The sequence below is a fragment of the Mauremys reevesii genome, linkage group 1 (genome assembly GCF_016161935.1).
Source record: "Mauremys reevesii isolate NIE-2019 linkage group 1, ASM1616193v1, whole genome shotgun sequence".
In the NCBI taxonomy this organism is placed as follows: Eukaryota; Metazoa; Chordata; order Testudines; family Geoemydidae; genus Mauremys; species Mauremys reevesii.
In genome coordinates this window covers 41441029-41456596 of record NC_052623.1, presented here as the reverse complement: position 1 = coordinate 41456596, position 15568 = coordinate 41441029, and the positions used below count along the sequence as shown (strand labels likewise).

The 15568-nt window shown below is 39.1% G+C and overlaps 1 protein-coding gene across 4 annotated transcripts in view; it reads left to right on the top strand.

Annotated features, from left to right (window-relative positions):
* Positions 1-15568, top strand: part of CWF19L2 (CWF19 like cell cycle control factor 2) — a 156731-nt gene that overhangs the window by 13955 nt on the left and 127208 nt on the right. For 3 of the 4 annotated variants that reach the window (XM_039493084.1, XM_039493092.1, XM_039493108.1), the window contains exons 2-4: positions 3730-3840; positions 11090-11209; positions 12451-12561. In XM_039493084.1, coding sequence (XP_039349018.1) covers positions 3730-3840; positions 11090-11209; positions 12451-12561 — 342 coding nt within the window. Of the gene's footprint in view, positions 1-644; positions 784-3729; positions 3841-11089; positions 11210-12450; positions 12562-15568 lie in introns of all 4 variants that reach the window. The other variant, XM_039493101.1, reaches the window with a different exon arrangement.

The window sequence follows — 15568 nt, the reverse complement described above, 5'->3', positions numbered from 1 at the left end:
TACCTGATTTTAAACAGTGGTGAAAGTCTTCTGGTTTATATACTCAGTATATTTCTTGATTATGAATGTGTGCAATCTATGTTGATCCTTTGTGCCCTTGAAATTTCATATATTCATAAATTGTCTCAATGGTAAAAATAAACTAAAATTTAGAAGTAGTTGTTCACAGGTCATAAATATAGCTGGTGAAAATGTCAGAATGTGGGAAATAGACCAAGGGAAGAATAAATAGTTGTTAAGTTTGAAGCTTGTTAGCATTATCTGTGGTGGTGTTTAAATAATTGGTAAAAGGTGAAATGGAGAAGGCTGAGTTTCTGATGTAAAAGCCTATAACACTTGCTGTTTTATTAAAAAGTTCTGAAAGGCAATTTTCTGACGTCAGTTTAAAAATGTGTCAGTTTCATAGGTTTGGAAGGGACCTCAGGAGGTCATTTAGTCCAACCCCCTGCTCAAAGCAGGACCAGATCCCCAAATGGTCCCCTCAAGGTCTGAACTCACAACCCTGGGTTTAGCAGGCCAATGCTCAAACCACTGAGCTATCCCTTCTCCCTAAAATATCTACTGTAGCACTGAACTTTAATCTTAATATGACATTATAGAATCCACTGTCCATTAAGAAGTGTGAAATATTGCTTGATATCTAGGTGTGACGGGTTCCCCCCTCCACCTTGGGGTGCCACCTGGAACTGTGCTACCACTGAGCCTGCCTGACCCACCAGCCTGGGTTCTGTTTTCACTCTACTGCTGTGACAGGCCCTCAAGCCCCTTCCAGCACACATACAGGTAGGGACACACCCAGCTACAGCTTCACACAGATGCTGAGATCAGTTCTGCATGGGAAGGCTCAGCAAAGGAACTGCCCAGTTACTCAAGTGCACACCCTCTTTTGAAGGGTAAACCCAAAATTATGCCGTCTTGCACTGCTGTAAATTCACCTCCTCCCCCAATGTGGAGGAAGATATGCAACAGCTTTCTGCCCCGAGTTTTGATTTCCACACACCGGTTTTAGACAAAACAAAAACAAGTTTATTAACTAGAAAAGGTAGATTTTAAGTGATTCTAAGGGATAGCAAACAGATCAAAGCAGATTACCTAGGAAATAAAAAAGAAACACAATCTAAGATCAATATACTAAAGAAATTAGGTATGAGCAGCAAATTTTCACCTTAATCGTTGTTTAGGCAGTTTGCAGATATTCTTGAGGGCAAGCTGCACTTGCTTGCAGCTTAAAATGTCAGATATACCTTTCACAGGCTAGAAATTCCTCTAGCCTGGGTTCAACCCTTCTGCCCCAGTTCAGTTCTTGTTTCTGAGGTGTTTCCAAGCGTCTCCTTTGGGCTGGGCGTCAATGAAGAAGAGCCACGATGAAGTCACTCCCCTTCCTTAAATAGCTTTTGCATATGGCGGGAACCCTTTGTCTCCCAGTTTGATTCTGGACAGTGAACCTTAATGATCAATTAGTCTGACACATATGTAACATAGGCCATAGAAACTCACCCATGTTTCTCGAAATCTTGTGAATGGCCCCTGTTGTGCCCTGATTTTGTTCTAAGCCTTCTGAGAAGAACTTGTTAAAGCCCTAAAATACTGTCTTGACAGTGCTCAAACTGTTTGCCACTTTGACTCTAGGAAAGTTTTAAAATTGTAATTTTTGAAGACTTTAATTCATAATTATCAGAGTTTGTGCCAGAGATTTCACGATTAGAGGCATCCACGTATCCAGAATGATTTAGTGTTTACTGCAGAATTATGATATTCACTTCCTGGGCTGTGGAAGAGAGTTGTTCAAGAAAATAAAGGGCAGAGTTTCTCTCTTGTGGATTATCTGCTTTGGTGACTGAGCTGGGCACAGACATACACTTTGGTCCTATTTCCTTTAACTTTCTTAGTTAATTTCTAATTATTTTTGTCATTTCCAGTATTGCCAACCCCAAGTGTTCAAAAATCATTAAATTGGCTTTATGTGTTTTTTAAAAAATAAGAATTTTTGGTCATGGTTGCCTTCTGTTTTTTGCACCTTTTTGGTGCATTTGGATCATATTTTCAAGCTTTTATCTGCAATCATAAGGGTTAGAAACTTTTTTAAATGGAAGTAGAGATTCTCATTTAATCACAGGATTCCAGGAGCTGGGGCATTCAGAAACCCCCAAATATTATTAGACTTGTGATAAAACAGTGGGAATTAGCAACATTGCATTTTTTTTCTTTTGGGTTCTGTCAAAGGGAAACTAGCCAAGAGGAGAAAAAATAGATAAGGAAGGCTTATAACAGTGACATCTTTAACTAATGGTACTTCACAGAGAATGAATAACTGAGTGAAGTTAATAGTCTGAAGCAAAAAGATGACCAATTCAAAGTCCTCCCTATTCCCCTGAAATACCTTGGCCATCCATCCTTATTACACTAATATAAAATCTAGTGGTTTAATGATGAAAACATCTCTCTCTTAAAAAAAGGTTCAAGACCAAAAAAGTGAAACCTGACTTTGCTTTATAATTTTTCCACAAAACAAGTATTAAATACTGAAGGTCAGACTTGAAAGGTTTCTCTCTGCAGTTTGCTATGGTTACGACTTATAATGAAAAGCTGAAAAAGGGTGGCTTATGTGTTATGATTTAGGTTATCATCTGTGCTCAGATTAGTATTAAATCATATCTAGTTGAAAACATATTTGACATTTTTCTTAGGAAGTAAGCAACTTTGCACAATGCAGTTGCCACAGTATAGTGTAATATGGCATTCTACTCTAGTTAAATGCTTTTATATAGCATTTTGCTCTCAGTTTGGCATATTTAGGGTATGTCATCATAATAAAAATCTGTGATTCATCTTAATTATACGCTGAATATGTTTAAGGAACATTTGCACTTCTAAAATGAATTGGACCTTTTGCTTTTATTTCAAATGAGAGCCAATTGTAGGAGAGGGCTCAATGATTTAATTAGCTACTAATTTATTAATTTAGATTTATATAATTCAAAAAAATCTATTCACAGGTACAAGTACCTTTGCCATATGTTAAAATCTCCAGAATAAAAAACAAAAGTAAACCCAGCAACGTTTCAAAAACCAAGGAGAAAAACCTACCCCAGCCATTAGTAATAGCCCTCTGCTTCCCAGAAGCCTGGGGTAAAAAGAGGGAGTTTTGCAGTGTGTCCTACAGTTCAACAGATCTGGGCTGTTTTGGACCTGGTGGAAGTGAATTCCAAAACTGAGGGCCCACCATTGAGAATTCTCTCTCAACAGCTCCATCTCTTTAAACTAATTCCCACATGAGCCATCCTTTGGAGTAGAAGAGTAATTGCCCAAAGCTACTCGCTGGGGCCTTTGAAAGATGCAATAAGTAAGAATAGAAAGTCAGAAAGTCAAATCAATCATAACACACGTAAAATTAATGGAGGCTGGTAATAGAAACATTTTCAGAGGGAAAACAAGTTAGCGTAGCTCTATTATTTGTGTAAATAGGTTGGGATTAGTGCTGGCACAACTGCAAAGCTATAGCACATTGGAAATGGTACTAGGTATAGGGTAGTCTTTAGTTGCATTTACCATTAGTATATCATCAATCAATATTTTGTACTGCTATCTTCAAAATAAAGTGAAATTGTTCTCAGAAGTGCGACCACCTGGTTCAAATCCAGACAGATTGCAACCTGAGAGCTTCAGCATCATCATTTGCATCCACACCTCCAGAATCCATTTGTTTCTTTTCCCTCTTTTTCATATTAGGCCAAAGCTGATTACGAGAAGGACGAGAGACGCAAAGAGCTCAAGCGGCTGCGAGGTGAGGATACGTGGATGCTTCCTGATGTGAACAAACGTGTGGAAGAGCTGGAAAAGGTGATGGAGCAGTAAATCATTGAATTTCATGCTAGCTTTCCATTATCTTGAAGTAAACTGAAAGATTCAGTTACTTAAACTGATGTAGAAAATACTCTTTGAATGCCACAGAACTCAAAAGCAACCTTGGTAAAAACTAAATGGAAATATATATCAGAATTCCTTTGTTTTGATTGTACAAAAGTAGAAGTATTGCTTTAGCTGAGCTTTACATCTAATTTCTACCATGTAAAAATGGCAGCAGAGACATAAGTCACCTAGAGTTCTTAGTGGGCTATACAACAATGAGGTTTAATTTTTAGACATTTGAAAAGGAAAATAATTTGTTAATAAATTGGAGAGGATTTAGAGAAGAGCCATGAGAATCATTAAAGGATTAAAAACAGGCCTTATAGTGATAGTCTCAAGGAGCTCAATCTATTTAGTTTACCCAAGAGAAGGTTAAGGGGTGACATGGTCACAGTCTATGTGGGGAACAAATATTTGATAATGGGTGTGACGGGTTGGATCACAGAAACCCCCTTGGGAACTGCCAACTGATCTGCCAAAAACTACTTCTGCCCCTGCTTTCCCTGCCAGCTTATGACTCCAGAACCTCGTCTTGTTGAGCCAGACACGCCATTTCCATAAAGTCTGCTCCAACTTAGACCTAGGGTCTGAAGTATGTGCCCCAAAGCTGCAGACGTAACTGAAAGCAACTTAAGAAGTGTTCCTGTCTTTAACACTCAGATACCCAACTCCCAATGGAGTCCAAACCCCAAATAAATCCATTTTACCCTGTATAAAGCTTATACAGGGCAAACTCATAAATTGTTCGCCCTCTATAACACTGATAAGAGAGATATGCACCGCTGTCCGTCCCTCCCCCCCCAGGTATTAATACATACTCTGGGTTAATACGTAAAAGTGATTTTATTAAATGCAGAAAGTAGGATTTAAGTGGTTCCAAGTAATAGCAGACAGAACAAAGTGAATTACCAAGTAAAATAAAATAAAACACACAAGTCTGAGTCTAATTCAGTAAGAAAACTGAGTACAGATAAAAACTTCACCCTTAGAGGAATTCCAGTAAGCTACCTTTTACAGACTAGTCTCCTTCTAGTCTGGGTCCAGCAATCACTCACACCCCCTGTAGTTACTATCCTTTGTTCCAGTTTCTTTCAGGTATCCGTGGGGGAGGAGAGGCTATCTCTTTAGCCAGCTGAAAACAAAATGGAGGAGTCTCCCACCAGCTTGAATAGACTTTCTCTTGCAGGTGGAGACCCTCTCCTCTCTCCTATGCAAAGTCCAGCTCCAAGATGGAGTTTTGGAGTCACATGGGCAAGTCACATGTCCATGCATGGCTCAGTTTTTAGAGGCAGCAGCCATTGTTTACCTGCTACCTTGAATGTTCTCATGTAGACTTCTTATGTGGATTGGAGCCTTCCAAGATCCATTGTCCCTTAAGTGCTTCTTGGGGCACCGTCACAACATGGTCTTCAGTCTAGTAGACAAAGGTAAAACAAGATCCAATGGCTGGAAGCTGAAGCTAGACAAATTCAGACAGGAAATAAGGCATACATTTTTAACAGTGATGGTAATTAACTGCTGGAACAATTTACCAAAGGTTGTGGTGGATTCTCTATCATTGGCAATTTTAAAATTAAAATTGGAAGTTTTTCTAGAAGATATGCCCTAGTTCAAACAGGAATTATTTTGGGGGAAGTTCTATGGCCTGTTTTATAGAGAAGGTAGATTAGATGATCACAGTGATCCTTTCTGGCCTTGGAATCTGTGAATCTAGTAATGGGGATATGGAGCCTTTCACTTATGTTCTCTCTGAGTTAATAGTTGTTAATATAGTATCTGGAGAAGCCCATTAGTATTTTGGGCCTCACTGTGCTGGCTTCTGTAAACAGTGAGGGCTTGTCTATACAGTGTGTTAGTCCATACCAGCTGGGGTATAAATTCTAATGCGTATTAGCATGTCACTCACTAAATGGCTGTGTAGACTCTACTGGCGTGCACTAAAAGTGTGTGTTAATGTAGTACTGTTTGAAATGGGACTATGTTAATGCATAGTAGGGAACTTTTAGCGTGCTCCAGTCAGATCCACATGGGCCAGTTAGCATGCAATGTGCTGGTGCTCATTAGAATTTACACTCTAACTGATATGGACTGACACACGGTATAGACAAGTCCTTAGTAGAAGATTTATTTGTCTTGTGTTTGGCAAGACCGAACAGGTGAAGGGTTTTTTAGACTATCAGGTTATTTCAGGATAAACTGTCTTGCATCTATACACAAGTTTTTTTTAAATTATCTGGTGTCTTCTCCCACATTAATTAATCCACTTTGGAAACAAAATAGCTTTTTTCTGAAATGAGCTTTTTTTCAGGTTAAGGTTTGTGTGGACCAGTGGTGGGCAACTTGCGGCCTTTCAGGGTAATTCGCTGGTGGGCCGTGAGACAGTTTGTTTACATCAACCATCCACAGGCACGGCCGCCTGCAGCTCCCAGTGGCTGCGGTTAACCGTTCCCGGCCAATGGGAGCAGCGGGAAGCGGCGCTGGTTTAGACAACTTAGTTCTGCGTGGTGGCTGGGCAGAGCCTCTCACTGATGGCTCAGCTTCTCCCCCACCTCTCGTAGTGTGCTCAGGATTACGTCTGCAATGGAGACTTTAGGCTCTAAAGGGTTTATTTCCCTGAAGTATCAAATCCCACAACCATTGACCAAATGTTCCGCCTTCTTATCCTGCTTACTGTGCCACTTCACTATCCCATTTCCTCCTGGTGACTGCTGCCACTCTCACACTTGAGATGGCAGCAGTGCTGAGGCTAAAAATCAAACATATTGCATGGCAGGTATGTTTATTGTAATGGCAGAGAGAGAGAGAGGAAGCAATAGAAAAAGTACTTTGCCTTTTAGTTTGATCACTTTTAGCTACCTTTACATTTTGTGAGGTAAATTGTCAAAATTAGGCTACAGAGATATTTCAAAATACATAGAGATTGTAGAAACATAGAAATGTAGGGCTGGAAGGGACCTGGAGGAGTAATCTAGTCCATCCCTCTGTGCTGAGCAGGATCAAGTATACCTAGATCATCACTCACAGGTGTATGTTTAACTCGTTATTAAAAGTCTCCTATGAAGGGGAATTCACAAACTCTTTGTGTAACCTATTCTATTATTTAACTACTCTTATAGTCAGAAAGTTTTTCCTAATATCTAACCTAAATCTCCTTGCTTCAGATTAAGATCATTACTTCTTGTCCTGCCTGCAGTGGATATGGAGAACAAGTGATCACTGTTCTCTTATAACAGCCCTTAATACATTTGAAGATAAATCTGCTCCCCTCTTCAGCTGTCTTTTCTCAAGACTAAACATGCCCAGTTCCTTAAACCTTTTCTCGAGAGGTTTTCTAAACCTTTTATCCTTTTTTGTTCTCTTCTGGACTCTCTCCAGTTTGTCCACTTCTTTCCTAAAGTGTGGCACTGGAACTGGACACTATTCTAGCTGAGGCCTCACCAGTTCTGAGTAGAGTGGGACAATTACCTTCCGTGGCTTATATACAGCACTCCTGTTAATAAGATGCAGAATAGTCACCTTTTCCACAACTGCATCACATTGTTGACTCATATTTAATTTATAATTCAGTATAACCCCCAGATCTTTTTCAGCAGTCTTACTGCTTACTCCAGTGGTTCTCAACCTTTCCAGACTACTGTACACCTTTCAGGAGTCTGATTTGTCTAGCGAATTCCAAGTTTCACCTCACTTAAAAACTTGCTTGCAAAATGAGACAGAAAAACAGAAGTCACAGTACACTATTACTGAAAAATTGCGTACTTTCTCATTTTTCTCATATAATTATAAAATAAAACGATTGGAATATAAATATTGTACTTACATTTCAGCTTATAGTATATAGAGCAGTATAAAACAAGTCATTGTATGAAATTGTAGTTTGTACTGACTTCACTAGTGGTTTTTATGTAGCCTGTTGTAAAACTAGGCAAATACCTAGATGAGCTGATGTATCTTCTGGATGATCTCTGCGTACACCCAGGGATACGCTCACCCCTGGTTGAGAACCACTGACCTAGCCAGTTATTCTCCATTTTGTAGTTATGCTTTTGATGTTTCCTTTCTAAGTGTAGTATTTTACACTTATGTTGATTGAATTTAATCGTGTTGATTTCAGACCAATTCTCCAATTTATCAAGGCCATTTTGAAGTCTAAACATGTCCTTCACAGTGCTTGCAACCCCTTCCAGCTAGGTGTCATCCGCAAATTTTATAAGCATACTCTCCACTTTTTCATTCAAGAAATATTGAATAGTATCGGATCCAGGACAGACCCACTGCAGGACGTCACTAGATACGTTCTCCCAGTTAGACAGTGAACTATTGATAACTCTTTGAGTGTGGTCTTTCAACCATTTGTGCACCCACTTTATAGTAATTTCATCTAGACAACACTTCCCTAAGTTGCTTATGAGACTGTCATGTGGGACTGTGTCAAAAGCCTTAGTAAAATCAAGATAAATCACATCTGCAGCTTTCCCCCCATTCTCTAGGCAAGTAGCCCTATCACACCAGCTAGGTTGGTTTGGCATGATTTGTTCTTGACAAATCCAGCTGGCTATGACTTCTCACTCTATTATTTTCAAGGTGCTTACAAATTGATCATTTATTAATTTGTTCCAGAATCTTTCTAAGTATCAACATTAGGCTGATTGGTGTATAATTAATTCCCTGCATCCTCTTTGCTCCCCTTTTTAAAGATAGATACCATGTTGCCCTTCTCTGATCCACCCATCCTCCATGAATTCTCAAATATTATTGCTAACGGTTCTGAGATTGCTTCAGCTACCCTAGGATGAATTCCCCCTTGTGGTTAATATTTTGTGTTCAGTATGTAGTCACAATTAGCCTTTTTAGTGAAGACTGAAGCCAAATTGGCATTCAGCACCTCAGCCTTTTTGATGTTATCTGTTTATGACTTCTCCTTCTTCACTAACTAGTGGGCCTACACTTTACTTCATATTTCTCTTGCTCCTAATGTATTTATAGAACCTCTTCTTTCTGCCTTATGTCCCTTGCTAGCTGTAACTCATTTTATGCTTTAGCCTCTCTGACTTTGTCCCTACATGCTTGTGCTATTGTTTTGTACTTAGCAGTTTGCCCATATTTCTACTTTTTGTAGGATTCCTTTTTGATTTTCAGATAATTAAAAAGCTCTTGATGCAGCCATATTGGCCTCTTACTATTCTTCATATCTTTCCTTTGCATCAAGATAGTCCCTTCCCACAACACTCCATCCCTCAGAATAAAGGTAACAATTTTCACCCTTCACTCTTACACACTTGTGAGCCCATTGGTACAGATGTGAAGACTTAGCACTTTGTGTGTTCTGTCATCATAGTTCCACTGGTTTTAAGTTTGCACTGTTACATTGACTCAATAAAGGTTTTTATTATGAAAAATTCGGCTGGGAAATTTCAATGAAATTCAGTTTTCCCCAATATAATCTATTCCTAATAAAATGTTTATACAAAAAATTTCATTCATTTCCTGGGTTACAGTACATTCATTTTCCATCCAGTATACTGAACAATGCATCCCTATCCGTTTCCTTGACCAGTTGTAGATGTGCTCAGCTAAATCCATGAAACACCTTCTATGCATTGCCAAGCTTTATGAACTAGCCCAACACACCCTATCAATAGCAGTGCACACCTCCATGAGAACAGCCCTGACAGCGGCTCTACCAACACCAAACTGGTTAGCTACGGACTAGCAGTAACTGGGGGAGGTGGCTTTCAGATGGCGATGGCCATGTGCTTGTCCATGCTGAGGGGAGCACTCATTTTGGTATTCCATCACTGCAGTTTCAGTGTGAGCTTGACAGATTTTTAGGGAAGTGGCCTTTGTTGTCCTGAAGTTCTGCCCTCACTGCTGGTCATCCCAGGTCGGCATCACTGTTCTTTCCCACCAGCCTGTGCTAGTTTGCTGAACCCAGAAGGAGCATTGCACTGAGTGAAGCCTCTCCAAGAAAGAGTCCTGCAGAAGAAACTGCTTGATTTCATACTCTTTCTGCATTGCCATGGCATCACCATGGCTATCTCCCAAACCAGCCAAAGCCAGCTGGCCTCATAACTGCCAAAACATGTGGAGAAGCTTGTTTGTATTAATCATAATCAGCTCAGGCCAGGTCAGGATCACAACACTTGGCTGCAGTTTTCTCCTGGCAGCAGTTTGAAAATGGTGCTGGCCTGCAAAATGCAGATGAATTATGGGATGCCAGGAGAGGAATCATGGGATTTGATTTTTTTGACCCCAAATCCAAGAATTTCAGTATGTTCTGGAAGGCATCCTATAATGAATGAGCTGCGAGAAAAATCTCCATGTGATGGAACCTGGCAGTGGAAGATTGCACCATGAGATACCTGTCCAGAATACTGTGCACCTATTTAAAAAAGGTGCAGACCTGTATGTATGCAAGGATTCACAAGAGAATCTCCATAGAATCTCTATGGATAGTAATTTCATGCTCTAATAAGAATATAACATTAGGGGTCTGTGATCGACCACCTGACAGGACAGTGATAGTGACGATTAAATGCTAAGGGAGATTAGAGAGGCTATCAAAATTAAGAACTCAATAATAGTGAGGGATTTCAGTTATCCCCATATTGACTGGGAACATGTCACCTCAGAACGAAATGCAGAGACAAAATTTCTCGATACTTTAAATGACTGCTTCATGGAGCAGCTGGTACGGGAACCCACAAAGGGAGAGGCAATTCTTGATTTAGTCCTGAGTGGAGCGCAGGATCTGGTCCAAGAGGTAACTATAACAGGACCACTTGGAAATAGTGACCATAATATAATAACTGTGGTTGGAAGAACACCTCAAGAGCCCAACACTGTGGCATTTAACTTCAGAAAGGGGAACTATGGAAAAATGAGTGGGTTAGTTAAATAGAAATTAAAAGGTACAGTGACTAGAGTGAAATCCCTGCAAGCTGCATGGGCACTTTTCAAAGACACCGTAATAGAGGCCCAACTTAAATGTATACCTCAAATTAAAAAACCACAGTAAAAGAACTAAAAATAAGGGAATATGCAGTTATGGTCCGATAAGTGCACAGTTTTGATGGTTTAGAATTAGCTAGATTTTTTTTCTATGTAATTTTATTAATGGTCTATCTTTTTTTTCTATGTGATTTGTTTTGAGGTCATTTATAAATGTTTGCTTATATAGGAACATTCTGTAAAGAAAAAGAAGAAAAAAGATAAACACTTAAGAAAACGTAAGAAGGAAAAGAAGAAAAGCAAAAACCAAAAATTTGAAAAAAATGGTGATTCAAGTGATAGCTCTTCAGTAAGTAATACATTTGAAATATTCTCTTGAAAGAATGTTTAAAAACAAACAAACAAATCACTTTTAACCTGCCTTTTTGGAAAGAAGTTGCCACTAATATTGAGGCATATTTTCCTTTTCCTAAAGACAGTGCTACATGATATCTTGCTGGTATTTTATTAATTTAATGATGCCTTTTTTTTCAGTTTCTTTAATGCTTCTGTAATGCTTTCTCTTTCAGTTAGAGGCCAGTGGGTTCCCATTTTATTTTTAGCAGTCACAGACTTGCTTGGAAATCATGGCACTGCTTCCTGGCCCTCTCGTTTTTCATTTTTTATCAAATGGAGTAAACAGGCCAGCAGGAAATCCTGTTCTGATTGGATTTTCTGAGTATTTGCTACGTGTTTTGAAGTCCCCAGTTTTAAATGTAGCATTTGTGTGCAAGCACAGTAGCTTTATTGCTGTCTTCTTGAAGATTACCCTTTCTTCCAGATGCATAGGAAGGTTCAGTAGAAAAAGGTTTTTCTGCAGGAACATACAGCTAAGTGAACTGTGTTTTTGACTTGCTTACCTGTGGGAAATAACCAAAATCACAGATTGGTCCCATGTTTCCTGTGGGAAGCATCCAAAGCTGCAGATTACATCAGAGAGTCCCAAGATGCAGCACCCTTCTGACGCTGATACCTTTGATACAAAATCTTTTGTTCTCATGTCAGGTTTCTATAAATAACAGGGAATGTCTGATCAGCAGAGAGCGGTTTGTTACAAGTATAACATCGCAGCATACCAGGAAACTGGTCTTCCTCTTAGAGAGAGATGCATATATATTGGGTGGGGGGTTGGGTGGGAATGAGATACAATTAAAATATAAAGAGATGATGTAAATTATTACATTTTTAATTTAAACCCCACTGTTGTACCAGTAAAGCTTAAAATGTTTTTTTTTTATTTTGTTGCTAATTTAGACATTTTAATTGTACATATTTTTTGTTTGTTTCAAAGTATCAGCAGGACAGTTTCAACTCTCTGGCAAATGGCCATGAGTTTTCTTTGCATGACAATACAATATTAATAAACAGTTGATGTGGGATTGGGAGAGACTGACATGCTATTTTGATGAGATCACATCAAATGGCATTTTCTTTGTAAAATTTTCTTAGTAATAGTGTGTCCTCAGTTTATAACAGTGCTTTAAGGTTTGGTCATTCTGTAAAATACAGTGCTTTTGAATTTTTCTAAATTATTCAAACACTTATTCTTAGGATTCTTCAGTTGAATGGGTTGAATCAACTATATCACAATCAATTTGCACAGAAAAGGCTTGGAAAGTCAAGAAGGAGCAATCAGATACTACAGAAAATCCTGCAGTTCAGGTGAGTAGCCTGGTAATTATGGAAAGGTAAAATCATTTAGGCATAGTGTAAAGTGTGGCTACATTTGCTCTATAGTTCATTGTAAATTCTTTGATCAATAGCTACTTAAAATGTAAATATTATATATATTTAGGTAAATGTAAAGATTTTGTTAATTGGGCATTTTTTCCTGTTTTATCAAGCATCTAACCAAGTTTTACAATTATGTTGCCTAGCATCAGTTTTGTTCATCATATGCCAAAGCACTTAGTGATTTAGCCTGGTTTTCTTAATAAAGTCAGATTAAAATCTTGACTAACCCTGTTAATTTCTCTGCATAAATCAAGTCAATCTTCAATGACTTTTTGGGAACATGGTGCTTGAAGAGGTACAGTGACTAAAGAAACAGCAGAATGTTTGACCAGCAAGACTGGTTGCATCAAGGCTCCTGCTATATTCTTAGCTACACCTCACAAATGTGTCATCTGGAGAATTGAACTGTCCCTAACTGAAGCAGTGTGATTGCACTGGTTTAAGCACACACTGTTAAGTGTGTCTTTTCTACTTTTATGTTGATGTATGTTTTAATCCTCTCAGTTCAGTTTTGGTTACCTATCCCATGATGCTAATGTAGACCCTAGAATAGAGTAGATTCTGTGGGATTTTTGAAAGGCCACTGACGTACTGTAGGACAGTAAGAGTAGGACTCTCTTAACTATGGTAGTGGAGACCATGATGGCACTAAACTAGTGCAGATTGAAATTATTCAGGCTGAACTGTTATTTAGCCCTACTGAAAGCAAGTCTAGTCCAATTGTATTTGGCACACATGTGAATTACTGTGTGTGTGTGTTAGGCCCGCATAGTCTTAGGAGGGTGAATTTTGGAACAGCCAAGGACCAGTAAGGCTGGTCTCCTTGCTTCCCTAATCTAATTTTCCCCTCTGTATAGTTAAACCTTCTTTCAAGAGGTTTTTATTAGTAATACCATGATTGTAACACCAGCAGTGGGCTGGGTCCTTTAAGATCATCACATTGAAGAATGCTGAGAGAAAACAAAGAAGTGCTCCTCTTTTGGTGAGGGTGTGCAAACCAGACTAGGTCTCTGTTTATCCAGTCAAACCATTGTACAGGGAAGTTTTTGGAGTAGCATCCTCCATGTCCCCCATCTTTTTTTTCCACCTCAGTGCAGTTAGAAAGAGAGGTAGCTTCCCTTGTATATATGTTCTCATAAGTAAGCTTCTCTTAATCTCCCTCCAACGTATCTGGTGATCAAAGATCTGGATTTGAATGCTTTACTCCAAGTGCAGTCACATTACAGCCATATACCCCCTGCTCTGTGATGTGATGTCCCTGTGTCTGTTGTCCAAAATTACATTGATTTTTTTTCTGCCAGGTTGAATTGCAAACTCCTATATAATTACTGTCCATTGTTGCCCCCAAGTCTCTTTCAACATTGCTGCTTTTCAGATTTCTCCTTCTCTTTTCTGACAGGTCAGGCCTAAAGGCAATATAGGTAAACTTACAGGAACTTTCCTGAATGACACAACTCTGGCTTTAAATGTAGATTGTTGAATGTAGTCTAAACTGAGGAGGCTGTAAAAAACTGTTTTTGGATCTCTACCGATAGCTTTTGCTTCAAGGTCATTTCTTCCTTGTCCAAACGCTAGTTGGTCTGTGAATTGGTTGGCTGGTACTTGGCTGTCCACAATTAGACTATACACTTTATATGAGGAGTTAACGTGTGATATTTGAGGATTTTTTCCCCCTTTGGTAGACTCCTTCGGGATTAGCAAATGGACATATTTTCCCCAGCACATTTTAATGACCTAAAAATGGTCATAAGTTTCTTAATTCTGAATATGGTTCTGGCTTCCAGGGGACTGACTTTATGAAGTGAATCTGGTCAAGGGAAGCAAAAAGCCGCTCTGAATCAGAGAAATGCCCTTTATTGATTGCTGAAAATAGCAGGATAAAAGTTCAGAAACAACCCTTTTGTAGCTCATGGGCATTTGTACTCCTTATGAGCATTGAGTTCTTCAAGCCTTTTGTTTTTTGGGGAGGATAATTTACACCATAAGAATGGCCATAGTGGATCAGACCAGACCATCTAACCCAGTATCCTGTCTTCCGACAGTGGCCAGTACCAGATGCTTCAAAGCGAATGAACAGAACAGGGCAATTATTGAGTGACCTATCCCCTGTAGTCTAGTCCCAGCTTCTAGCCGTCAGAGGTTTAAGGACACCCAGAGTGCAGGGTTGCATCTCTGACCATATTGACTAATAGCCATTGCTGGATCTATCCTCCATGAACTTGTCTAATTCTTTTGAACCCAGTTATACTTATGGCCTTCTTAACATCCCCTGGCAACGAGATCCACAGGTTGACTGTGGTTGTGTGAAGCAGTACTTCTTATATTTACTGCTTATTAATTTCACTGGGTGATCTTTAGTTCTTGTGTTATGTGAAGGGAAAATAATACTTCCTTATTCACTTTCTCCACAACATTTGTGATTTTATAGACATCTATCATTCACCCCCTCCCCAGTCATCTTTCCTTCTAAAATGAATAATCCCAATCTTTTTAATCTTTCCTCATGTGGAAGCTGTTTCCATAACCTTAATAACCACCACATGCATCCGACGAAGTGGGTATTCACCCACGAAAGCTCATGCTCCAATACGTCTGTTAGTCTATAAGGTGCCACAGGACTCTTTGCTGCTTTTACAGATCCAGACTAACATGGCTACCCCTCTGATACTTAATAATTTTTGTATCCTTTCTCTGCACCCTTTCTGATTCTAATATCTTTTACGATATGGGGTGACCAGAACTGCATTCAGTATTCAAGATGTGGGCGTACTATGGATTTATATAGTGGCATTATGATGTTTTCTGTTTTAGTATCTATCCCTTTCCTAATCGTTCCTAACATTATTAGATTTTTTGACTGCCACTGCACATTGAGTGGATGTTTTCAGGGAACTATTCACAATGACTCCAAGATCTTTCTTGAATGATGAGAGCT